The sequence below is a fragment of the Carassius carassius genome, chromosome 3 (genome assembly GCF_963082965.1).
Source record: "Carassius carassius chromosome 3, fCarCar2.1, whole genome shotgun sequence".
In the NCBI taxonomy this organism is placed as follows: Eukaryota; Metazoa; Chordata; class Actinopteri; order Cypriniformes; family Cyprinidae; genus Carassius; species Carassius carassius.
The window spans coordinates 12,218,031-12,243,235 of record NC_081757.1 but is presented as its reverse complement, the minus strand read 5'-3'; the positions used below and the strand labels follow the sequence as shown (position 1 = coordinate 12,243,235).

The 25,205-nt window shown below is 36.8% G+C and overlaps 2 protein-coding genes across 2 annotated transcripts in view; one reads left to right on the top strand and one right to left on the bottom strand.

The window, feature by feature from the left end:
• Positions 1-5,833: 5,833 nt before the first annotated feature.
• On the bottom strand, positions 5,834-14,648 carry LOC132119462 (coatomer subunit beta). Its single transcript, XM_059529464.1, has 22 exons — positions 14,496-14,648; positions 13,651-13,794; positions 12,959-13,188; positions 12,697-12,866; positions 12,492-12,606; positions 12,302-12,394; positions 11,181-11,318; positions 10,963-11,082; positions 10,777-10,884; positions 9,686-9,832; positions 9,407-9,552; positions 9,128-9,224; positions 8,476-8,636; positions 8,278-8,398; positions 7,965-8,192; positions 7,581-7,760; positions 6,972-7,116; positions 6,766-6,885; positions 6,516-6,661; positions 6,341-6,430; positions 6,100-6,255; positions 5,834-5,954 (listed from the first exon to the last, which is right to left on the bottom strand). The coding sequence occupies exons 2-22, from the start codon at positions 13,739-13,741 to the stop codon at positions 5,895-5,897; spliced, it is 2,862 nt and encodes a 953-aa protein (XP_059385447.1). The 5' UTR covers positions 13,742-13,794; positions 14,496-14,648; the 3' UTR covers positions 5,834-5,894.
• A 2,454-nt stretch (positions 14,649-17,102) lies between these two features.
• LOC132119459 (cGMP-inhibited 3',5'-cyclic phosphodiesterase 3B-like) overlaps positions 17,103-25,205 on the top strand; it is a 46,560-nt gene continuing 38,457 nt past the window's right edge. Inside the window, exon 1 of the mRNA XM_059529448.1 lies at positions 17,103-18,175. Within this exon, the coding sequence (XP_059385431.1) occupies positions 17,282-18,175 (894 nt within the window). The 5' untranslated portion in view covers positions 17,103-17,281. The remainder of the gene's footprint in view (positions 18,176-25,205) is intronic.

Here is a 25,205-nt window from a genome sequence, read left to right as displayed (position 1 = left end):
TTGGATGCCCGTGGTCTTCGGGCTCTCAGACGACACTGCATCACTCATCGGCATGATTGTGTCAATGACATTACTAAATGGGCCCAGGAATACTTTCAGAAACCACTGTCGGTAAACACAATCCGCCGTGCCATCAGCAGATGCCAACTAAAGCTCTATCATGCAAAAAGGAAGCCATATGTGAACATGGTCCAGAAGCGCCGTCGTGTCCTGTGGGCCAAGGCTCATTTAAAATGGACTATTTCAAAGTGGAATAGTGTTTTATGGTCAGACGAGTCCAAATTTGACATTCTTGTTGGAAATCACGGACGCCGTGTCCTCCGGGCTAAAGAGGAGGGAGACCTTCCAGCATGTTATCAGCGTTCAGTTCAAAAGCCAGCATCTCTGATGGTATGGGGGTGCATAAGTGCATACGGTATGGGCAGCTTGCATGTTTTGGAAGGCTCTGTGAATGCTGAAAGGTATATAAAGGTTTTAGAGCAACATATGCTTCCCTCCAAACAACGTCTATTTCAGGGAAGGCCTTGTTTATTTCAGCAGGACAATGCAAAACCACATACTGCCGCTATAACAACAGCATGGCTTCGTCGTAGAATAGTCCGGGTGCTAACCTGGCCTGCCTGCAGTCCAGATCTTTCACCTATAGAGAACATTTGGCGCATCATTAAACGAAAAATACGTCAAAGACGACCACGAACTCTTCAGCAGCTGGAAATCTATATAAGGCAAGAATGGGACCAAATTCCAACAGCAAAACTCCAGCAACTCATAGCCTCAATGCCCAGACGTCTTCAAACTGTTTTGAAAAGAAAAGGAGATGCTACACCATGGTAAACATGCCACGTCCCAACTATTTTGAGACCTGTAGCAGAAATCAAAATTGAAATGAGCTCATTTTGTGCATAAAATTGTAAACTTTCTCAGTTTAAACATTTGCTATGTTATCTATGTTCTATTGTGAATAAAATATTGGCTCATGTGATTTGAAAGTCTTTTAGTTTTCATTTTATTCAAATTTAAAAAACGTCCCAACTTTTCCGGAATTCGGGTTGTACTTCTTATCAATCATAGTTTCTGTAGGAAATATCTTAGCCTATTATACATAAGGGGGTCATCAGAAATAGTTTTTTGACAAAAAAGAATAATTAAATTTATTCAGGGGAAAAATATATATATATTATCACAGTGATAAAATGTTGTGTCGCAGAAATGTGTACACAAGTGAGTTACAAAATAAAAGTAAATAGAACAGAAGATCTGGTGCAAGTCAAAGGCCATTTTTTATCAACAGGTGGGTGTGTTAAACCAAAAAGAGGAGTCATTTCTTGACAGTTAAACATGGTACATAGCCCACCGAATCATTCTCAGACTTAACACAGTCAACAGTGGAATCACTTGGGAGAGAACTGCCAGTAGACATATTTCTTTGAAAAAAGAGGAAAGTCGTACCAAATAATTGTTTTAAGTGTGAAAATATAGCAAAAGAATACAAACACAAAAACGTTGAGCTTGTGACAAAGCCCCTGAAATAATCAGGCACTCACTTTAAGCTCTCATTTCGATACGATAAGTAAGAAAAACAGCAGTGTACCAAGCAAGTGTTTTAGAGCTGGTAAAAGCTATGATAAATGTGACTGTTTGGCAACTGAACTGTTCATATTTAAAAAATAAAGACGTCTGGGAATCCACTCTGGTCTCATGAGACCAAGTCAATCATTTCAGATTTAATAGCTTCCAAAAATGTTCTGGGGTTGCCAGAGGAGGAATACAGTAACGTGTCTGGTTCTCACAGTGAAGTTCAGGGGTGGTAAAGCTCTTAAAAATGTGAAGAAGTTGTTCTTCATCAGTGCTGTCATGAACTCACACTAAAATGAGTGACGTAATTCAAAAACTTGAAACGGAAGATGGCACCCTCGCCTCATTCCCCGGATTGATGGGCATTTTTTTCAACATGACAATGACTATATACATCCTCACAAGATGAAAATCTTTCAGTGGACAAATATTTCACCGAGTCTCAACACTCTTGAGCACCTGTGGGGGATTCTGTACACTTCCCATTAAAGACCAGGGCATTTAAGGAGGTCATCCTCCTGAAGTTCATTTGTCATGAATTTGTTCACTCAATCCCAAGAAAGTACTTAAAGTTATTGAGGACATATGTAGAATTGAATCAAGGGTGAACTCATTTCTTACTTATTTTACAGATATTAATGTCATATATTTCCGTTTTTATTAAGTATATGTTTAATAGATTTAAATTTTGCCATCTTTCCATACACTGTAAAAATAAATAAAAAACATTTGTATTTGTTCAGAGGGGATGTACACGGAGTACTGTAGTAATACTATTCATTGTAATGTTGAAAATGAACTGTATGATCTCACTAAGTTTAATCTCTTTTATCATATCGGTTGTTTGTTTCCTGAAGGTAAACTTCTGTCAATAATTTTATCTGTCTACGGAAATCTGAAAAGGATAACCAACAACACAGCACCTGTTTGTGTGACGAATATCAAAAATATTGAGGCCCTTATCCACCCACTTGAATGTGTGGGGTTTATAATGAAGCTGTTTATTTCCACAGCTGCAGAACAGTGACCCAACACTTACTGTGGCTCAGTCTATCTTAACACAATGACCCATCCTAATAAAACCCCAACAGTCCTCTACATGTCGTGACTTGCTAGTATGACCTCTGGAGGTCTTCACAAAGAGGGCCTGTGAATCAACAAAGCAAGACTTTTTACAACACGAGGAAGTATCAGCTGTGAAATGTAAATCCTGTAAATACTATACCACTGAACTCCAGAAATGTCATCTTTAAAGGATACTGTGGTTTGCATATACTTTTTTTCCCCCACATGCAATGGTTTGCATACTCTTTTAAGCAGTAGTTCGTACACAAACTGTAGGAAAGTTATTATCTTGAGTAGCAGAATTAATCAGTTGCCTTTGACTCCTGCACTCGCCCCAGAGGAATTTGAGGAATTTCAATTAACTGGTAATCCAGAACTCCAAGATTCACATGGTCCCACTGCAGTCTCCGGGAGGAATGCAACAACAGGAGTTCTTTCCACCTCCCACATTCCTGGAAACCAAAAAGATAAAGAGTGTACATGTTGCATAAAACATCTGATTATTATTACTTCTCCAGCTTCTCGAGAAATGTCAGTCTTATCTACAGAATGAAACCCCTGAACACCCTTTATTGAGTGTACCAGAGATACCGGTAATCATATATTCTGCTTTTATTAGGAGTCTGTGGATGATATCTGCTCACCTCACCAGCTTTTACCAGCCTTACGGCTCTTATTTGAACTAAACTGTTCAAATATTTCAGTAGTTTTTCTAGTTTTTTAAATAAAGTTTCTAATGCTCACCAAAGCTGCAGTTATCTGATCAAAAATACATTAAAAACTGCAATATTGTTAAATGTTAGTATTAAAATAAGTTTTCTATTTGAATATATTTGAAAATGCTGTCAGCTGCATTTCTCAAGTCTTCAGTGTCACATGATCAGAAATCCTTCTAATATGTTGATTTTATGACCAAGAAACATTCTTTATTATTATTATCAACAACAGGTGAGCTGCTTAACAATTTTGTGAAAACCACTTTTTTTCAGTATTCTTTGATGAACAAAGAACAATTAGAAATCTTAAATGTCTTTACTGTCTCCCTTGATCAGTTTAATGCATTCTTTCACAGTAAAATAATTTCTTTCTTTAAATAAAACAATCTTACTGACCCCAAACTGTTGAACATATAGTGTACATTAGCTGTATCATACAACTAAGAGTTTGTTATGACCATTTATCAGTACAGAGTGTCATATTGCTTTTAGAGTTAATCAAATATCATGCAAGATGAAAAGGAATACAAAAGAACACACGTATTATAAATTCAAGGAACAAAAATGCAATGCTAAATGCAAAAGTCAAACCTGACACCATGACTCACAACGCTGAACAATTCCATTATAACATGTATGATTAATAGTCACCTACTGTGTTTGTAATATCAGAACAGAAACTGTAGCTTTGTCATTTTGTGATTCACCACTCATTTAGTCACTAATTACAAAATGAGGCTAAGCAATCACTGCAGACTTTTCAAAGAGCAATAATACTCTAATAAAACATTAAAACAATTCTACGACTTTTATGGTTTGGCATAATACTGATCAATTATTGTGAAATCCCCATGCAGCGTAGTTTTTTACATCTGTTTTACAATCAAATATTATAAACATACAATGTTCAAATGTGTGGCTCATGACAACTGAGAAGTTACTATATAGATCAGACTCATTCTGAAATTGCTTTCTTGGAAAAAAGCTAACGTGTAAAGACATGTCAAAGAAAACAATCAAGCTACAGCTTTGTGTCACTGCTAGATGGGGAGTCTTCTTCAGTGCTTTAATTAGCCTATGGGTTTTGAACAACAGTATAAAATATAACGGTAATGTCTTCAGTTGTTGCACACCATATTTTAAGCGGGGCCTTCATTAGGAAAAGTTGATCCCCTCTAATTAATAATGTTTGCTTAGAACTTTATTACCTCATTTTCCCTAGCTATCATTTGATTATATGTGGAACATTTGTAACAGTAGGTTTGAGAAACTCATAAAATTCCATTAACGTAATTTTTATGTAAGTAATGTTCCTCGTTATAAAAGCCTAATGGAATTAAATGCAGGACTCTACATAAAGTCACATCAGCACTTTTCACATCCATCTCCAACACCCTGTGAAACTGGAAGCTACTTAAATCTAATGTATCGTTTGCATCAAGAACTGCTTCCACTGCACTTTAACAGACAATGACTGGTGACCAGGTTCAATGCAGTGACTAAATGCACTACTGTTCAAAAGTCTGGAGTCAGTAAGATTTTATTATTATTTTTTTTTTTTTTAAGTAATACTTTTATTCAGGAAGGATGCATAAACTGATAAAAAGTGTCAGTATGAAAAAATATTTCTATTATATATAAATGCAGTTCTTCTGAACTTTCTGTTCATCAGTGTAAAAGAAAAGAATCACGAGTTCCCCCAAAATATTAAGCAGCACAACTATTTTTTTATGATGATAATACATCTTGAGCTTCAAATAAGCATATTAGATTCTCTACTGATGAAGACCAGAATAATGGCTGCTGAAAATTCAGCTTTGCCATCACAATTACATTTTATATTAAAATAGTAAATTTATTTTAAGTGATAATAATATCTCACAATGTTATTGTTTTATTGTACTTTAAACTGTAGCGTATATTCACTTGAAAACGAATGTGCATAGTTATAAGGCCAAATCTGCTTAGGGCAAGGCCACAGCCTTGACGCCTTTGTCCTTAATATTATTATACATTACACAGACATGAAAGTTATGACTGACCACAAGTCTTATGAGCCTGAGTCATCTAAGAGGCAGGAGACCATAACAAAATTCTCAAAATTCCTGAAGGTTTTCTTCAAGAGAACACATCCTTTGTTGTGTCAACTGTGGTTTGAGGGCAGGACTGTTCTTGACTACTTACAAGAGTTTTCCCAATTCATAAAAAGGGTTGCTGTAACACTATTCGTTAACAAGAGAATACAAACGCTTTCGTGATATATTGTTTGCAATGTTTATTGAAACAGATTAAAGAGACCAACAGGGTCAATTCCATTTAGAGCAGTTAGGAAGAATCGTATTGGTAGAAAATGTCAAAGTGATCTCCTTTAGACATAGTTTAAAGAGCTTAGATCTTGTCCACAGAGCTCTGCATGTGAATGGTATTCTGGACAGTCACAAAAGCAGCGCTAGAGAAGAAAAGACAAGACATAGGAGTAACCATAGCACTTTTTAGTCAAATCTCGGCCTTTTACTCAATGGCCTCAGTCTCTGAAATTTATGCGCCGGTCCTCTTCTGAGAGAGGTTGATTTTGTCACCCAGGCTCAAAGCCATACCCTATTAAAAAACAAAGAGGAATCATCAATCATGCAGTAACAAACTACACAGGCAAATTCAAAAACTGACTGTTGTAAAAAATAAATTATGACTTTGTAACGGACCACTAAAATATACAAATGACTATACATAAGTCAAAAATCACCTGGCTTTTTGCTCGTATGCGAATATGGCCATTGACTGGGGCATCAGGTCCCATGTGGATTGGCTTTTCAATGCTGACGTTTGCAAGAGCATCCTCCCCAAATATAGAGCGGGCATATAGATTTGCTGCCATAAAGCCACAGATGCCAGACAGGGCCTGAGTTACAAAAGCAAAACATGAGATATGAATGAAATCACATTATAACGTAGGGATTTACTGTTCTCATCAAGTGGTTCTGTACCTTCTCTGGGGTCAAGCACTTCATGTTGGTAGATTTAAGAATGTGGAGAAGGTATTCATTCAGATCTATGATGTTAGTGTTGACGGTAACCTGTGTGGAAACAAAACACAGAACAAATTCTAGACAAAATGGAGATTAACATAGCCATTATCTGCTAAAAGAAATCACTAGACACCTTGTTTTCCCACTCAAATTCAGCCCACATCTGTCTGAACTCGGCGTCTGTGCAGGAGGCCGGCTGAATGTAGTCCATGATATCAATGTGAATGTCGCTGAGAACTACGCAGTTCCTGTCACTGGCTGCTCCTGATACATCATATACTGCAAAACAGGCGGTTTCGTTTATTAAAGGGATTCCAGGTCCCTCCTCAACAACAAAAACTGGTACAGGTATGAATAAGGACAGCTACACATAGTCCACAAACCTATGTTTCCAAATATGATGCCATTCTCTGTGGAGGCAACTTTCACATTGGCTTTTATGTTGGCAAAGTCGTGAGGAGCCAATGTAAGAGGAGATGGTTTCTCAACCAATTTAAGATCACCTGGAGATTGAAGAACACGTTCAGTATAACATGCACCAAACACATACAATAAAGGTTTCTTTAAGGATCAAAGCAATAACTTGTACCAAGTGTTGCCAGCTCCAGGGTACAGTTCTGTAGGGTGTCGCTAGTCTGATTAACAACCAGGACATCCAGGACAATGTCATACTGATTGACATGGACATAAGCTTCTGCGTACACTGGATCTGAGAAACCAGTTAATTGAGTGACCTGGGAAAAACATGAGACAGCTCAGTCCAGGACAATGGTTTTCAACCAGGTGGGCCTTAAGATAACGTAAAATTACTTCAAATAAGAAAGATCAAGCTAAAAATTCTTATTCTTATATATATATATATATATTTATTCAAATTTAGTTGGGGACAAAGGGGGGCCTTAAGAGTCAAAAAGATTGAGAACGACTGGTCATGGTAATCTAACTGATAAAAAAAAGACCAGAAGCTCACATTTCAAATACAGATGAGGAGTTAATTTCTAGCATGTAAGATGCTAGAAATGGGTGGAAAATTCAGACTCCTGCCTGATGTGATGCATTAACAATTTCCATCAGTTGAACCAGCATGCCCTCTAGTGACAAAGATGACAAACTACAAGCAACCTTTCCAATTATTGGTCATAATCATAAAACTATGCCAGTACAGATTCAAACAGATCCATATAAAATCTTCAAAAACCTTATTAAGTTTGGATGCCAGAGGGTCTGTGGCTTCTTTCCTCTGAGTATTGCCCATAGCAGCCAGCAGACTGAGCTGAAACTGATCCTCTTTGGACGTCATCTCATTCTTAGCGGTCAGCTGCATGAAGGAGATCGGATCATCTGCCTGAACCAATACGTTGCGCTTCTCCGACTCTTTCTGAGGGGGACAAAAAAAACCAAATAACACCACGATTAAATATAAGGGTCACAAATAAATGAAAAACTATCATCTTTTAATCTGTAAGAAAAGATCTGACAATATGTTGTACTATATCTTCATATGGATATAAACATACTGTAATCATATCATTAGGTTTCTGGTTTCACTAAGTACCAGGAAGCAATGCAGAAAAGTCTTTACCTTCTGAGATAGTTTCTCCTCCTCCAGTCTGACAGCGAGCATATGGGATAGAGACCTTCGGCACTCCTTGTTAAAGATGTCATTCATGAGGGGCGAGCACTCGGACAGGACCTTGAGGCACAGTGAGATCCGGTCCACATCGTCATCTGTGATGGGCTTCTTGGGTAGAGATGACTTGCCAAGATGAAGCACAGTGGCCATGATCAGCATAGCCTCTGCAACAAATGACTAAAGCGAGGGAAATAACATTAATTCCAACACAAATAGACACATGAATAATTAAAGTTTAGTCACCATTTTAAAATGAACTTACATTTTGTCTTTTTTTGTCCTCGGCAAGAGCAACGTAGCGCAAGGCCACTTTGGTGAGGGTGGTGGCCAATGAGGCAGCAACATAAAAGTCTCCATCCATCAGGAAACCCCTCAGAGGAGGCCTACAGAATAAAGGAGTAATTTAGAGATGTAATACGGAGGATAATCTCCATAACGTATCAGTAAGAGGGATAATGACCTGTCCTCTTCTTTTTTGGATGGTCTAGAGCTGCTCAGGGCACTCTGAGTGACGTAAGTGCCCATTTCTGTCACCAGCTTAGGAGCTGGAGCTGCAGAGACCTCCTCCTCAGGTCTCACCTCTCCAGCCTCCTTTTTCAACTCATTTTCCACAATAGGGATCTGAATAAAAAGAAAGATCATCATTTAAAACTCATGTTTGAGAGCACGGAAAGGTGGAGTAACATTAATAAAGAATCACATTTTTCATTTATCACATTCAGGGCTCCCACACTTTGACCAATTTATTTTTAGGTTTAAAAAAAGAATTTTACAGTGATCACGCTTAAAATAATAGTTCCTAGCCAAAGTAAGTTTTTCTCACTTTTATTCTGACTACAGAACGGTCCATGATATCTTAAGATATTATTAATTTTCAAGAATTTTCCAGGCCTGGAAACCACATTTGTGAAATATCCAAATATTTCCAGACACATGAGAACCATCATTTTTATCTTCCAATACAACACTATTTAACCTTAAAGCCTTTGACTCAATTTCATTCCACTTAATAGGTTTACTAAATGTCAACGGTGTTAATTTGGTGCTTGTTCCATACAAGTATTAATGATGAGCCCTGAATATAAAGCAATATGAACTGCTGCCCTACAGACCTCTCCCAAAGATCTGCGGACTTCTGTCATGACACTCTGAATGTCTTCTTTAGTGCTGCAATATTCACCCAAAATCCACAGAGCTCCTCTGTAAATCCTGCAACAGAAAACACCTTGTTTAAAATCACTGCAATGCATCATGATTCCTTTTATAACCTCTTTCGTGTCAAAGTACTGTTAAGCAGTCAAGAATAATAGACCAATTCATTTTTAATACAGATGATTTACGTAATTGGATTTATCAGACTTCTAATGAAGCATTTAAGCAGCATTTCTTACTTGACCGTCTTGATCGCGTGAAAGACCTCTAGCATCTTCTCAGTGATGAGAGGTCTAAGGTTGTCGAACCTCTGAATCGCCTCACGCACAAACTCCAGCACGTCAGCTGCGGCCGCCTCATTAGTGTCACTCAGGAACTCCATCAGCTGTGGCCACACACAAAAAGTACATTTAAGAGCAAAGACGAGAACAGTGAGTTTATTCATTCATTCATTATGAATGTTTTGAAATAGCTGAAATGCATAAAAAGAGTTGAGAGTGTTCACTCAACAGCCATACCACAGGGATGACATTGGCTGCCATGTCAGGGAAGCGCACGCTACAGGAGTGGAGAGTGCGAACAAGCAGCTGCCTGTACTTGTCCGTGTCCTCATGCTCGGTCACATTATTGGTTTTGATGACTTCTTTCTTTAGCACTATAACCAGCTGCGAAAAAAGAACAATTCAGGTCCTTTGCTTGAATCAGAAAGATTATTTGACATTATATAGTAATAATTTACCACTGCATGAAAAACTTTACATTTTGTTTAGTTTTTGGTATACATAGAATGAGAGAGTAGATGGGGATCCAGGATGTCAAGCGGTTTTTTTTTTTTCGTGAAAAAACAAACAAACAAAAAAACACTAGAATGGCACATAAATCAGTGATCACACTAGACTTAAAACAAAATGCTACATTTCTTCACACTTGAGATATCGTCCCCTTGGAATTATTCTATCTATTCTATCATTCTGACATTTTTGTCAATTGCGTTATTCCCATATTGTTATTCTGTGACAACTTATTTACATTATGTGATAGATTTGTTTTATGTTGTATACATTATGGGATTTTTATAAAAAAAAACAATAAGGTTCTATCTACACAGTCAAATGGAATGCAAGCTCAATATCTCAAAACTACTCGGAATGCAGAGAGAACCTTATAATTCCAAGGGGACGATATTACATCATGCTCTGTGGCACCTTTTATTTAAATATTAAAACTTCAAACTTAAATATAACAAGCAGAAGTTTCCTGAACTTTGAAATGTATAAAAATGGGACACTTCTTTGCATGAGCTTGAGTTTCCGGTCTTCCACATGTGCATGCATATGAATGGAAGTCCACAGAACTAAATGTGCATTGTAACCACCACTTTAATCAGATGGACTACTTTTATAGTGCCTTTTTGGCTGTTTAAAGACCCGTAAATGTCCCCATGTCCCCTTCATTACATGGAAAAGCGATGTCAATACATTTTTCTAAATTTTTCTTTTGTGTTCCCCTTAAAAAAAGAATTTCTTAAAGGTTTGTAACAACATGAAAAAATTATGATGTTAGTTTTTGGGTGAACAATCCTTTTGAAATGGAAGTTACTGACACACACCTCTTCTACATTGCGGGATGACACCAGGTCCAGGGACAGCTGTAGGGTCTTCTTGCGGACCTCAAGATCAGGAGTGGTCAAAACCCTCAGAATATCCATCACAAGGTCCTATGTATAAGACACAGCAATGAGCTTACTGCTAGGTTTCATTTGTGGAATGAATGTCTCTGATGCACTCATGTGTACCTGCAGCACACGCTCATGTGTAGGATGATCCTTCAGCTCAATCAGTCGGTCCAGAACAATGAGCTTAACGTTGTTATCACTCTCTTTAATGATCAGATCAATGTAGCACTGAGCAGCAGCCTGAAACACAAAAGAAAATGCAAACAATGCCATTCAACTTCCATTTACAACCATGCAGAAAAAGTATATGAGAACAACTGTGGAGTAAGATGCTGTACCTTGATGGCAGTGGGAGCACTGGACAGAGTAACCAGAGTTCCAGCTGCTTCATATTTTACAGCAGGACTGGACGACTGCAGCAGGTTGTAGATACAACGGATGAAACGAGCTCTCTCTGAGGGGTTGGCATGGCAGACCTAAACAAATTTAAGAATGTAGAACAGACACTGAGAATGTGTGCCATCTGCAGTATGCAGTGTGCGTAAAGCTGAAGAGCTTAGAAATTGAATCAACAAGAGGGAGAACTGTGCTGCTGATGACAGCATTTCTGTAATGAAATATTACATCCAAAAAAAGAAATGATTTGACATTGGCTACAAGACAAACAAAATAGCATAAAAAAGCTAAAAACTTTGTGGACTTATATGTCCTTTAAGGGGCTTGATACCCCTAAACTAAACATTTTATTTCAAACAAACAAACAAACACACACACACACACACATACTAATATATATATATATATTTACACATACATATACACATACATATATATGAAATTATATATATTATATTATATTATGAAATTATATATATATAAAGTGCATGAAATTTATGGACATTTAGGGTTGTAAAATCCCACCCCTACAGTACAAAATGTAAAGATAAAGTGGTAAAAGTTCTGTGTTAATTAAGTTATCTGACTGTTTAAACACTGTAATAAATATTTACATCCAAGCATTTATTTTAATTTATTTTATATATTATATATGTTATATATACATGTGTATATATATAATCCCAAACTATACTCTGGGGATTAGCCTTGCCAAAGCCTTTCCCATCACTAGACATACAGATGTCAAATAAAAAAAACTTATGTCAAATACTTACTTTGTAAATAGATGTTCCAAACCTTCCATGAATTGCGTCAGCTAGCTGGTGTCGTTTTGTGTGACTACAAGCTGTGGCAGTACAAGCAAATATTTTCCCCAAAAAACTGAGATCAAGTGTCAGCTACTGTTATGCATCGTTTTTCCCATATTTAGTCAGAGTTAAGTATTATTCAATTGGTTTATACTGAAGTTGCAGTTCTACTATGCTGGGTCTTTGAGGGTTAAACAAGAATGACCTGTGAAGATAGATAGTACTGTGAAAAGTATTGTTAATAGATAACTTACCTTATAAATCAGTTCCACAATAACAAGCTGTAGAATGTCTCCGAAAGTATGCACCTGATCAATACAGGTGCTAAGGTAGTCCAAAGCTCTATCCTGCAATAATTATTTGCAGAACAGGTATGTAGTTTCATGAGATACACATTCTTGTACTTAAAAACATGATTTGTAAAACTACAATAAGACTATGTACCTGATCTGCATGAATCAGCATCATAAAAGCATTTCTCTTGCAGCTTGCGTCTTTCTCATTTACGAGAAAGTCATGAATCAACTCAGGGGCGTCTGGGATCAAATGCTCAAAGTTCCTAAAAATATATATCAAATAATAACAACCAAAAAAAAAAAGTCTTTGATGTTTGTTTCTTGCTTGTGCGTACAAAGAGCCATCAACACACCTGTAGATAGTGTAGATGGCCAGAACTGCATTACGGCGTACATAGCTGTGACGATGCTCCAGACAGGCACGGATCGCTGGCATGAGGGGCTCCAGCAGCTCAGATTCCTTCAGCTTGCACAGGAAGCGCAGGGTGGAGCCACGGATGAATTCGTTGGGATGCTGGAGATCCTATGATGCAGAACACAGATGGCATTTTTGAACAAAGACATATACCGCTTTACAATAAACAATAAACATTAAGTTGCATATTTCATGCCTACCTTCCTGTAGGCATCACAGACCAAGATCATCTCCTGAAGAAGTTTGCCATCAGGAGTAGTTTTAGGAACAATTTCCCAAAAGACTAGTAATAGTTTCTTAATTGTGTGGTCCTGAAGAGGCAGCACAAACCGAATAATGGTCATTAATAGGCCTGGAAGTTTCTCTCCGTTCAGGATCATGATGATGACCTTTTTCAAAGCCTCTGTCTTGGCTTTGATTTCCCCTTTTTCTGTTTTGACAAAATTAAAAGAAGAAAACTGTTACACACATTTACTACCTTTCAAACATGTGGGGTAGGTAAAATATGAAAAAAAAAAATCAGAAATGTATTTAGTAAGGACACATTAAATTGATCAAAACTGACAGCAAAGACTTGTACAGCATTATAAAAGATTTCTATTTCAAATAAATGCTGTTCTTTTGAAATGTCCAATAAACAGCCGCACAAGTGTTTTCAACTGTAAAATAATAAATGTTTTTGAGCACCAATTCAGCATATTAAAACGATTTCTGAAGCTCGTGTGACTGAAGACTAGAGCAATGGCTCATGACAATTTAGCTTTGCCATCATAAGTATAAATCACATTAAAAAAATTCACATAACTAAATTGTACCAGTATTTGCATGTTAATATAAATTTACATTTAATAACTGTAATTATATTTAATAAACTACTCCACATGAACATTACCTAAATCAGTTTTCAAGCTGACTTCTGATGGTGGTTCAGAGTCATTGGTGACGTTGATGAGTGTGTAACACACATTTTCCGCGGCTGTCATGATGTCGGCTCTTTTTCTCCTCAAGAGACTCCACTCAGAGAGAATGAGTTTTCCTGAAACAGGTTGCAACACATCACTAAAACTTCAAATGAATAGTAAATTGTATGACAACTCGTTAAGAGGTATATATGGTTTGGTAGATTTCTGTTCATGCATATGCATAAAGTGAACAGACCATTAGCTCAAAGCACTATATAAATTGTTCTTTTTCATAAGTAAAACTTTTTGTTATTGTCAAAAACACAGGTGGCACCTTTAAAGGATTACCATATCCAGGCACCTTGTATTTACGTGCCATTGCAAAGCACTTCAAAAAACACTATGGTATATGTATAGCTACATGAATTTTAGATGATTTTAGGGTCTCCTGAATTTTTATATCAATATCCCGTCAGAAGTCTCAAAGTCTGCGGCTGCACAGGATTCACTGAATTAGCAGCTAACGTTAGTTTACCAGCCGTGGCAGAAGACCAATTTGCACCATGTTGTGCAGTTATTATAACTAATAGCGTATTAATATCACCACCGCTGTTAAATAACACATCTTGATAATGGACTTATGGTTAAACAGTTATATCATTGCTTGCGTGGACATTCGACATCACCGCTACAGTAGTAACGTTAGCTAGCACGCTAACAGTTTGCGACCAAACCAAACACAATCAACCACAGCTTCCGTGCTCGAAGCAGCTCAAAATAACATCAAAACTGCCTTCTATTCACGGACTCTTTTGTAAAGCTGCCAATTTATTACCTTTCAAACAGGTCTTAGGTCTCTCTCCTCTTCTGTGTGAGCATCCGTGTCTGAAAAGATTCTGATCCTTCCGAATGACGTGGAACCTGGCTGACTTGGCCACATCAATACTACAGCGAGCCAGAAGGATCAAACTGCACGGTGCGTTACGCAAACGCGAAAGTTTGTTGCAGAGTAGACTAGAGTTGTGTTTGTGATTATGTTGTGCTTGTTTATACTGGAATATTACACTTAAATTTCCCTGTGGTTTGTTTGCTAACCGCCTAAAAAATCCAGGAAAAGAGGAAGAAATTTCCCTGTGTTAGTCAAGATGTATAAGGAGAAATAACACAAACTATTTGTATATTTATTGGTGTGAAAAGAGGTTTTTTATAGTTAATCAAAACTAAAATCATAAAATAAATCAAATATTTATTTTGTGTTACTGTATCTTGATGTACTAAAATAACTGAAATAAAAAATAATGCTGTAGTATAGACATATTTAAAATTACTATACCTTTAACTAAAATTGAAACAAAAATGGAAAACAGAAATACTTTTACAATTAGAATAATATTAGAATATTGAATGTTATATATAATATTCATATTTGCAATGTAAAAGTTTTGAGAAAATTAATATGAATATTGAATTTAATACAATTTAAAGAGATTTAAAGAAGAATTTAATGTATTGTTCTAAAGCCCATATACCCGTTATATGTTATAAATGTATTAATATTTATCATATAATACAACTTATAGTTTACCTTTTATTAAAGTACACTGTTAGAATCAAATCTGTGGAAAAATGGAAAAAGTACTGTTAATTTTCTGCCAGGACATTTTTTTTTTCATTCAGTTTATAGACATTTCCTGTAACAAAACAAAATACAGTATAATGTGTAATTCAAAATATAGGGGGAGAGAGAGAGAGAGAGAGAGAGAGAGTGAGAGTGAGAGTGAGAGAGAGAGAGACTTTTTTTAGAGAGAGGGGGACTTTTTTAGAATGTAGCACATATATACATTTGTTTATGCATAGCATGGTGCATGCTCAACAGCTTTCTGCCAGTTCCATAAACACTTGGAAGATACATTAGTGTACATGATCCTCACATGAGAATGACTGGTGGTTTTATTGACTTGTCTACTCAACCACTTCACTTGTGCAGTTGGAATCAAAAGCTCAAGATAGCTATGGGGATTGCAAGCACAGAAGTAAAGTAAATGAGGTCAATTTCGATGCATTATGGAACCTGCATTAGTCTCCAGCATTTGAGATCATAAATGAACCATAATGCAAGAACCACAATTTCAAACCAATTTTCCAGCCAAGTGCATAAATTGTTCTTGCTCGTCAATATGGAATAAATATATATCACATTTTCATAAACTTCTATATCTGGATCATTTTACAAATGTGAGTCATCTTAAGACCATTAAAAATCATTCTTTGTGTTCACGCTTCAAATGAAAGATCGCAACTTTGTTCAGAATTACCTAAAGAATTGGCATCGGAGGGACTTTCCCTCTTTATAACATGTTTTTTAGGAAAGGGAAAAGGTGTTGACTGAGCAAAGACAAGGTGTTGACTGAGCAAAGACAAAAGGATCATGGGCCAATTTTATTTTCTACTTTACTGGCCTTATAATCTCTAGATCAGTTAGTTAATAAAATTAAAGCTTCTGTGTTATCACTGAATGTTACAAAAGTCCTCAAGTTGTAACCTTGATTTACAATAATGCCCAAAAAGAATATGGTATATATAAAACTCTAACAAAATGTTCTTAAAGGTACTGCAGGGTACTATTTATTTGCAGAAAGAGAGATTTCTCCTTAAAAAATGTATGAAGATTTTTTTTTAAGTCATGTTTTTATTATTATTATTTTTACTTAAAATGACCCAACTGCAGTTTGACTGAGATTAATTGGAATGCGCAATGAAAAAAAACTTTGATTTTGATTTTATAGAGTACATTGTAAAGAAGGCAAAGTTCACGGATAAAATTAGCAAAATGCAATAATGATGAGATAGTATAGGCTTCAGTGCTATGAATAAAACACAATAATATTAGGGGGTTTCTCACGACTCAGGATCCCCATCATTGGTAAGAAACAGTTGACAACTCAGCTGTAGCATAGCCTAATGTCAACAATGTTAGTGACCTCTTGTGGTGCTTATGCATTGAAACCGTAAGGGCCTGTTGTTACATTGTTGCCGAAAACGTAGAAGATAGGCTACATAGTCAACACTAGCCTATTTACGTGACTGATTAGTGACTTACCTCAATCATATGCTACAATCATAGATATAAACAAACAATAAAGACAACGTATAGCCTATAGATACACACGACTCCAAAGTTTCTAATTATACACTCACTCACTCACAAACACATACATACATACATATAGGATACACATATGCTGTTTAAGTATCGTTATATATTTTCCACATATAGATAGCCTATACTTCAACATTCTTTAGTATTGTTCTAGCACCGCATTAAGGCTTGGAAAAAATGACTAGAAATGAAAGATACATATATAAATTGAAGGCGGCGCGGTTTGGCTGCGTCTCAGTCTCTCGCGTTCTAGTCATTTTACAAATTGTCGCACCTAGACGGCGACATAGAGCTCGAGTCTGCTAAAAACAACAACATTTCAGCCTCTTTTCCTCCTGGCCAAAATGCCTGAGCACGTTTGAGTGACCATGGAGCGCGTTTGCCGTCATGTAGTAAATGTTGACACGCGGAGGATTTATCTCGGAGCAATGAAAGTTTAAAGCTCACCGAAGGAGGACAACATGGCTGTGCAGGAGGAAGGAGAGGTTTTGCACAGTAAAAGCAGACAGCACGATGGTGTTGTTGGCAATGCAAACAGCGCGGAGAGCTTTAGGAATGGCTATGTGAAGAGCTGCGTCACTCCGTTAAAACAAGACCATCCGAGGGGCTTTTTATTCAACGTTTGTAGGTTTTGCAATGAGGATATCCTCAAGTCCAAACTATTCCGCGGCTCGGCTCTCTACGTGGGAGCGCTGGCAGTCCTGGCGCTCTCCTGCTTCATTTCTTGGAGCTTTCAGAGTGAACACGGCGTCTCGGAGCTGCGGACTTTCCTCTTTGATTTCTCCCAGTCCATCAGTCCTTTATTCAGCATCGGCTGCGCGTATTTCTTCCTCACCCTCTACCTGAGGCGGACGAAGAGGGAAAGCAGCAGATGCTGGCTTTTGTCCTTACCAGCATCATGCTACTTGGGGGATTTGATGGTCTTGCGCTTGTTGCAGTGGGGAGAGGAGCACCATCAGATGCAAATGATGGGCAGGTTGCTGTTTGTGCTGGGCTGCGTGGGTCTGCTCACTCTCATCCCCACTCTCAAACTCAAACACAGCGTCCTGATCCTGGTCTTCGCCAGCCTGGTGTGGCTGCTGTCCTTCACCAGCCTCGGCTGCCTGTCTCCGTCCCTCAGGCCGGTGCTGGCGTGTACGGCGGGGGTCTCCGGCTCTCTGCTGGCGCTCTGTTTCGATCACTATTACCCACCGAGGGAGACAGCCGGCAGGATTCCGAGCGCGGAGGAGAAAGTTCCCGTCATCAGACCCAGGAGAAGGTCCAGCTGTGTTTCTTTGGGAGAGACGTCCAGCTGTTATTATGGCAGTTGTAAGATGCCCCGCAGACCTTCTCTGCCCTGTATATCCAGAGAACAGGTAGGTGCTGTTCAGCAGTCGGTCAGCTCAGTTACCGCTTGATACATGGCATCACATTCCTGAAATGCACTTTAAAACCCATCACAAATCACCATACTCCTGATACACACACTCACACTTCTGACACTCCAAAAAGCCACACACACACTAATAAAGTAAAGGTTCTTTATTTGCATATATACTTCCATCAAGAACTGCTAACATCCATGGAACATTTTTTTTTTAATTCAACAAAATTATTTATAGTGGAAAAAAGGTTTGAAATGTTCTTCACATGAAGAAAAAATTTTCTTTCAAGAACACTTCACTGAAAGGTTCTTTGGGGAACCGAAAAATGGTTCTTCTATGGCATTGCTGTGAAAACACCCTTGATTTTTATAGAGTGTACATAGCCATCCTAAACACACTGCTGATACCCCATCACACTACACCACAGCATCACACTCCTTATACAGCAATCATCCACAGAGTATATATCATTAATGTGATAGTATTATACACTGATGTTGGGCCAGTCACCTGTTGCCTAGTTCCCAAATTTATTTAGGTTTGATTCTTTCACTGTGATGGGATGAGAACTTTAACTTTGTTTGGTATTTTAGAGTGAACACCGAGCCTATTTCAGGATGTTTCAAATGAATCGAAATTGCATTTAGGCCTATGTGAAGTTTCGGGTTATATCACCTTTGCTGGTCCAGTAGTCTGAAACAGTATTTATTTTAAAGATGAAGATGTGTCCTGTAAAATATGTTTGATCCTTTTTTTTTTTTTTTTTTTTTACAAGTTACAAAAACACATTTAATGAAATGTCTGTTTAATAATATTTCCTTATTGCTTTTTCTCAGTGCTACAGGAAAACATTTACTTTTCACCCACAAGACATTATCCAGTTTACAGCACTTCTCATAATGCTGCTCAGAATGGTGTGTTCGTCTTGAAGTGAAACAGAACTTACACTTTTAATCATTGATTCAAACACTTGAAAAGTGGAGCAGCGCTTGTCCCAGTGTCTGTGTCGTAAATAGAGTATATAAGGTTTTAAATGTTTTCCTTTGATTGGCTCTTCTTTTTGCGTTCTAGTGTTAAGTGAAACGTTTTAACAAAAGTTTTTGGTTTATGTTATGTGTGTGTGAGATAATGGAAAATCAGCAGACTGTTTATTTAACTTTTTTAGACACATGCAGTTTGTTATCTTTAAGTTGTATAAATATGGAAACTTTGTTAGTTCATTGAGTAGGATATGGTGCTTGCAGTTGTTTGATTGATTTTGTTTATTTTTATGTCAAGCCCATATTGCCCAAAAAGTCAGCCCCAGCCAAGGGTAAAGGGTCATGTTTAAACACTAAATTCAAGGTCATCAAACCTTTGCTTCAAAGTAAATATACTGACACATAGTGCTGGGTTTTCATGTAGTCATCCTGACTTGTTTCTGCACGTACATAAAGGCAGCTTTGGAATTAGTTATTCATGTAAATTTGGAATTAGTTATGCATGTTTTCACACTAATTATAAAGAGTTTAGTTCCTTATCTACTTGGTTGCACATAAGGCCATTTTCTTTGTGCTTCAAGTGATAGAGTGTGCTTTGAATGAGTGCACTGTTCCAGTCACGCTCATGAATTGAGGTTTCACTATGACCAGTTTCAGACGTTATTTTGACCTGCAAGCACCTGTTCTTACTGAGCAGAAGCATCAGTTCTCCCTCACACGGGATCTGTAAGGACACCTGGAAACAAAATATCAATTTAGAAAGAAAGTAAATGGAATTTCGCTATGTATGAACTCCATCTTGTCCTAGTTTGAATTGTGGCAGTTGGTGCTTATTGAGAAAAATATTTTTAAATTTGACTTTTGCATTTGACGTTGAAGTGATGAGAGCTTGCATAATGCATAAAACAACAAATCATTTTATCATCGATCCATTTAATATTTATCCCATTAATGCATTTTTTTTATGCATCCTTCTCTGTTTAATGTTATGCTATCAAATGTGTGCCCTCATCTTATCAAAAGGGTAGCTGGAGAAGTTCACTTTGAAGTTGAATATTGAACACTGTTGTCTATGTGTGTGCTCATTTTTATTTTTATTGAAGTAGAGTTGTTGTACAGTGAATTTTCAGTAGTTGTTTTTGTGCAACTTTTTCTCGGTTTTAGTCATGATATGACACAAGAGACACAAGTCTCTCATTCTGATGCTATCTGACTGTTTTTGATAGTTACGCGTTTTTCTTTTATTCATACTCGCACACAATCCTGTTTAGATAAATCATGAATAATTTTGTTTGTCTCCCAAAGTGCTGCTTGGGCTTAATTTTAAGGAATGCATTATATTAGTATTAGTATTCTCTAATTTAACTATTATATTATGATAAATAATAATAATAATATATTTTGTTAAGTTACAACTTCTAGTAAAAATTTACACAAGCTCATGTAATATACTCTGAGTGAAGTTGATCTGCCTAAAATAATATTTTTTTTGTGTACACAACAAAATGAGCTGATTATATATTACATGATATGTATTATATCTGTTTTTATCTGCATATATATATATATATATATATATATATATATATATATATATATATTTAAAACGTTTTTATATTCTTTTTTCACATTCTCCTTGTATAGACCTTGAAAGTTGTCAGAGTGTAAGGTTATTATCAGTCATTATCAGTTGTGAAAAAACGTCATGGGCAATCTGAAGTAAACATAGGTTTAACCTATTTTTGTTCTGCTGATAAACTCATTGCTGTGTGAAAATAATGTACTTTATTTATATATTATTTTATGTTAGTACTGGCGCTATGTAGTTTGTCTCCCATGAGAGGTTCTTAATGTGTGCGCAAGTATTTTTGTTTTGCATGTTGTTGTGGTCAGCGCTGTGTCTCACGTATGGCCTTATGATTTTTTCACTTGCACACAGTGAGAAACAGCTCCAGTCCTCTTTTCAAGCCACCTGTGATTCATTGCATTTTCAGCCCAATGTTCGTCACAGCCTGAGCTGTGTTTAGAACTGATGGCAGGATTATGGCGCTTTTAAGACCACTATATGAGGTAGCCAGGCCGTTTGAGATGTTTATGTGGCTTGGATCTTTAAATCAGTTGATAATCATAACAAAGCCCAGTCACCTTTAACAGAGCACATGGAGCAGTGTTTATATTGTAGAGATGCTAGGGGCTGAGCAGCGAACAATGTCTTGTTCCTTTTTGTGTGTGTTTTTTTCTTACATAGAAGTTGAGCTAAAAGTAATGGAAATAGGTGGAATTTGGTTTGTTTTATAGATAATCATATACTTTAGAGTTAGAATTAAATTTAGCCATCGAGTATATATATATATATATATATATATATACACACACACACACACAAAAAGAAGCAGTTATTTGCAGATAAGGTGAAGCTGTGGTTGTTTTATTGGATCACAGGTTGGAAAGAATCAGTTTTTGTTAAGGCCAAAAAGTACTGGTTAATCAGGATGTATTGCAAAATACATTTCTATTTAAAATTCTATTTCCAAAATCCAGAAAAAATACATATGTATAAAACCTGCTTTTTATTTTTTTTCCTGTTGATGCATATTTAGACTTTTAGTCAAGAAACGTTTCTTTTATCATCTAAGGTAGCTAGAAATACAAGGCAGTACTAAACTATGAAGAACGAAAATAAGTGTGCATGTTTTTATTTTAACATTTCAAACTGATGATTTAATATGTATTGTTTATTGAAAGTGATCATTCGAATTTGTTTGTCATTAAGGGTAAACAGTGTATGCATTGAAAAGAAATAAAAGACACTGGACATTTTTTAGGTCCATTCCATGGAGTCTTCTCTATGTTGTCGGACATCTTAGTTATACTGTACTGATAAAGGGCCCGGTGAAAGAAAAGCTGAGCAATTGAAGAAAATGGAGAAAGAATTGCAAAGAGAAACCCAACATGACCAACCAATTGTGTCATATAATCAGTTTGCACTTTAATCGCATTGTAAGCTGGTCAGTTTACGTACATGTCGCAATACAGTTCATAACAACCGTAATGCCTGCAGCCTTGAATTAATATGTGCATGCGTAGATCAACATCAAGCAAAATCCATCACAAGCAGCGTCATTGGTGTGGTCAGTTATCGGTCAGCTGTGGCACAGAGCAGCTAAGCTGGATATTTCACTTTTGCCTAGGGTAACATATGGGTGTTGCTTTGTTTCGTCACTTTGTGGACTCTTTTTTTTTCATGTCAACTCAAGCTAGTTGGTGCCATGTAGTGTCTCAAAGCACTATCACAAACTACTGAATCTAATATTTTCAATATAAATATTCTCTAACAAAAATACATGCTAGTCCCAAAAGAGACATGAAGGAATTATTTAGCCCTTCAAATGTGATGTTTTTGCTATATGGAATTGTCATTTAGTTAGGCTGAATGTTAATGCAAGATAATCTAAAAAGTGATGTGACATTCAGCCAAGTATGGTGACCCATACTCAGAATTCGTGCTCTGCATTTAACTTATCCGAAGTGCACACACACAGCAGTGAACACACAAACCGTGAACACACCCCCAGAGCAGTGGGCAGCAATTTATGCTGCGGCGCCCGGGGAGCAGTTTTGGGTTCAGTGCCTTGCTCAAGGGCACCTAAGTCGTGGTATTGCCGACCCATTATCATTGCGTATCACACTGTATAGTAGTTGACAGAGCCAATCCAGTTCACTAGTCATTGGCGTAAACTGTGTGTTAGGACTGTAAAATTGATTAATTGCAATTAATTGCTTCTTATATAAAAGTATGTTTATATATAGATATGTGTGTGTGTTAGGCTTGCCGCGACAGACAGTGCTGACGGTGATACCGGTGTTAAGCCACAAAACTGGTTATGTCACTTGCCCACCGCGGCAGCGACCCACACTGTCGTTTTGATTTTTTATAGTAATAAACATCATTTAGTTCAGTAAAAGTACAGACACTACAATTAAAAACTGAACGTGGCTGCTGAATGTAGAGATCACAGATCAGGTTTCATTTATCCAGTGAGGAGAGTGAGTCTAGATGTCGAGCTCTTATTTATTTGGTTATATATTATATGTTTACTTATTTCCAGTTTTGTATACCTATTTAAAATTTATGTAGCTTAGTTATTTGTTATTTTATATTAGGCCTAGCCCGCCCTATAGCAAGGGGTTTTTATTTGTTTTGTTAATAAAAGTTCTATGTTTTATATATAGGCTAAAGTGAGTTTGACATTGTATTTTTTTTGTTGCATTCAAGCAATTGACGCCGAACTGCCACTAATTCGAAGTGACAGTAAAATGCCCACGGTGCTTTTAAGCTATTTAAAAGCGAAGGAAAGTGAGGAAAAGAGGGAAAATTTAAACAAACTAAAAACGAACAATTGCTTTACTCTGAATTGCAGCTATTTGAAAGTGAAAGTAAAATGCGCACACCGCTTTTTACAAGCTATCAATCGCTTTTACAGCCCTACTAATAATAATATTGTAATTGTTGAATGACGGAAAAATTCTATATAAACTGATGAACAGCGCTGACCTTTGCTGTTGAAAAAGGGTACTGCAGTATTAAAGTAAAATATATATATATTTATTTACGTGCTGTGCCATAATTGATGACAGTTGATCACATAAAATATACAATTATTATTAAATATCAGTTATAAACATTACTTTTTTTTCTGTTGAAAATACACTTGTGTCATTTAGTTTTTTGTTGCTATCAGAATGATTGAAATGGAGCTTGGTCATTTGCTGTTAGTGGCTCATGTTGATATGGAAGCTGTGAAGTTGGCAGTTGTTGTTTGTCTCTGGGGTGTTTTGCCATATGGGTTTGTAGAGAGTTTTGGGTATTTCGTGATGTTCGTGACCTCATGAAAGCAAAGAGAATGAGAACAATCACGACTTGGCTCATAGCTATTTTCAGTTTTGCCAGCTTCTGGGAGGTTTAATATATTGTGTTTAGGTAAGGTTTCGGCTAATCTTTTTCAACATGTCAACAGAAAGTGAGGGCCCAAATGGTTTAGACGTACATAAGTAATGCTGAAGTCACAAAAGGTTAAAATGCTGTCACACGGGCCTGCATCTTACAAACTGACCAATGTTTATTTGATGAAAAACAGTTTGTTTAACAGCTTACTGCTGATTGTGACAGTGTTTCCATTATATTGCACTCTGCTGAGAAACCGCTGCTCTTGGTCATGCTGTTGTTTTATTGAAATTGGAAATTTATGGGAATTTCACAGCGAGTATTTTATATTCAAATCATTGCAGTGGTATGAATAAAAAAACTGACAAAAACATAGCATTTGTTTTCTTAAGGAATACCTTTCTTCATTGAACTAAGAATTTCAATTCGAAGACTTTAGTTATATACACTGTAAGAAATTGCTTGAAAATACAACAAAGGTTATTGGAGTTTTTTAAGAAAAAAATTTTCTACTTCAAAATTGCACATTTAAATCTCTTATTTGTTTGAAAATTATTTATAGTTTCCTATTGTGTGTTTATACATATATATAGGTGTATGTATGTGTGTGAAAATGGTTTGTCAGGGGAATCGTTGTAATGATTTGAATGAACTGACGACATGTTAATGGCCCGTGATTGTGTGTGTGTGAATGCAAATACCAGAGAGAGGCCATGTGTGCTCACAATAATTTCCCTTAGTTGAAAATGAATAGATCACTTTTGCGAATGAGATGCCTGAACGTGGGAGATGTCCTGGGCCGGGAATCCCCAGCAATGCATGTGATGTGGCACATTTGGAAAGCACTCCATATTATATATTTATGGAAGAACAGTGAGACTGACAATTCATAATTCATTTGACTCTATGAGTGGGATTTACATTTTACCACAGATGAAGTGTCAGTGAGGGGAAAGTGCGTGTGGAGATTCACAGTAAAACGTCATCCTCCGAACATTGGTGTATGTAAGCTACCAAAAAAAAAAAAAAGCAATCAATCTCATAAGTGCATCTTTTCATTAGATATAAAGGCCATGTTATGCTCAAATCTTATTTT

Bases quoted from the DNA above. Each gene is read 5' to 3' on its own strand.
- LOC132119462 (XM_059529464.1), bottom strand. From the start codon at position 13,741: ATGACAGCCGCGGAAAATGTGTGTTACACACTCATCAACGTCACCAAT. The intron at 8,399-8,475 runs GTCATTATCCCT...TTTATTCTGTAG, and splicing joins TCCAAAAAAGAAGAGGACAG to GCCTCCTCTGAGGGGTTTCC. The intron at 6,886-6,971 runs GTACAAGTTATT...TTCAATCTCCAG, and splicing joins CCTGGAGCTGGCAACACTTG to GTGATCTTAAATTGGTTGAG.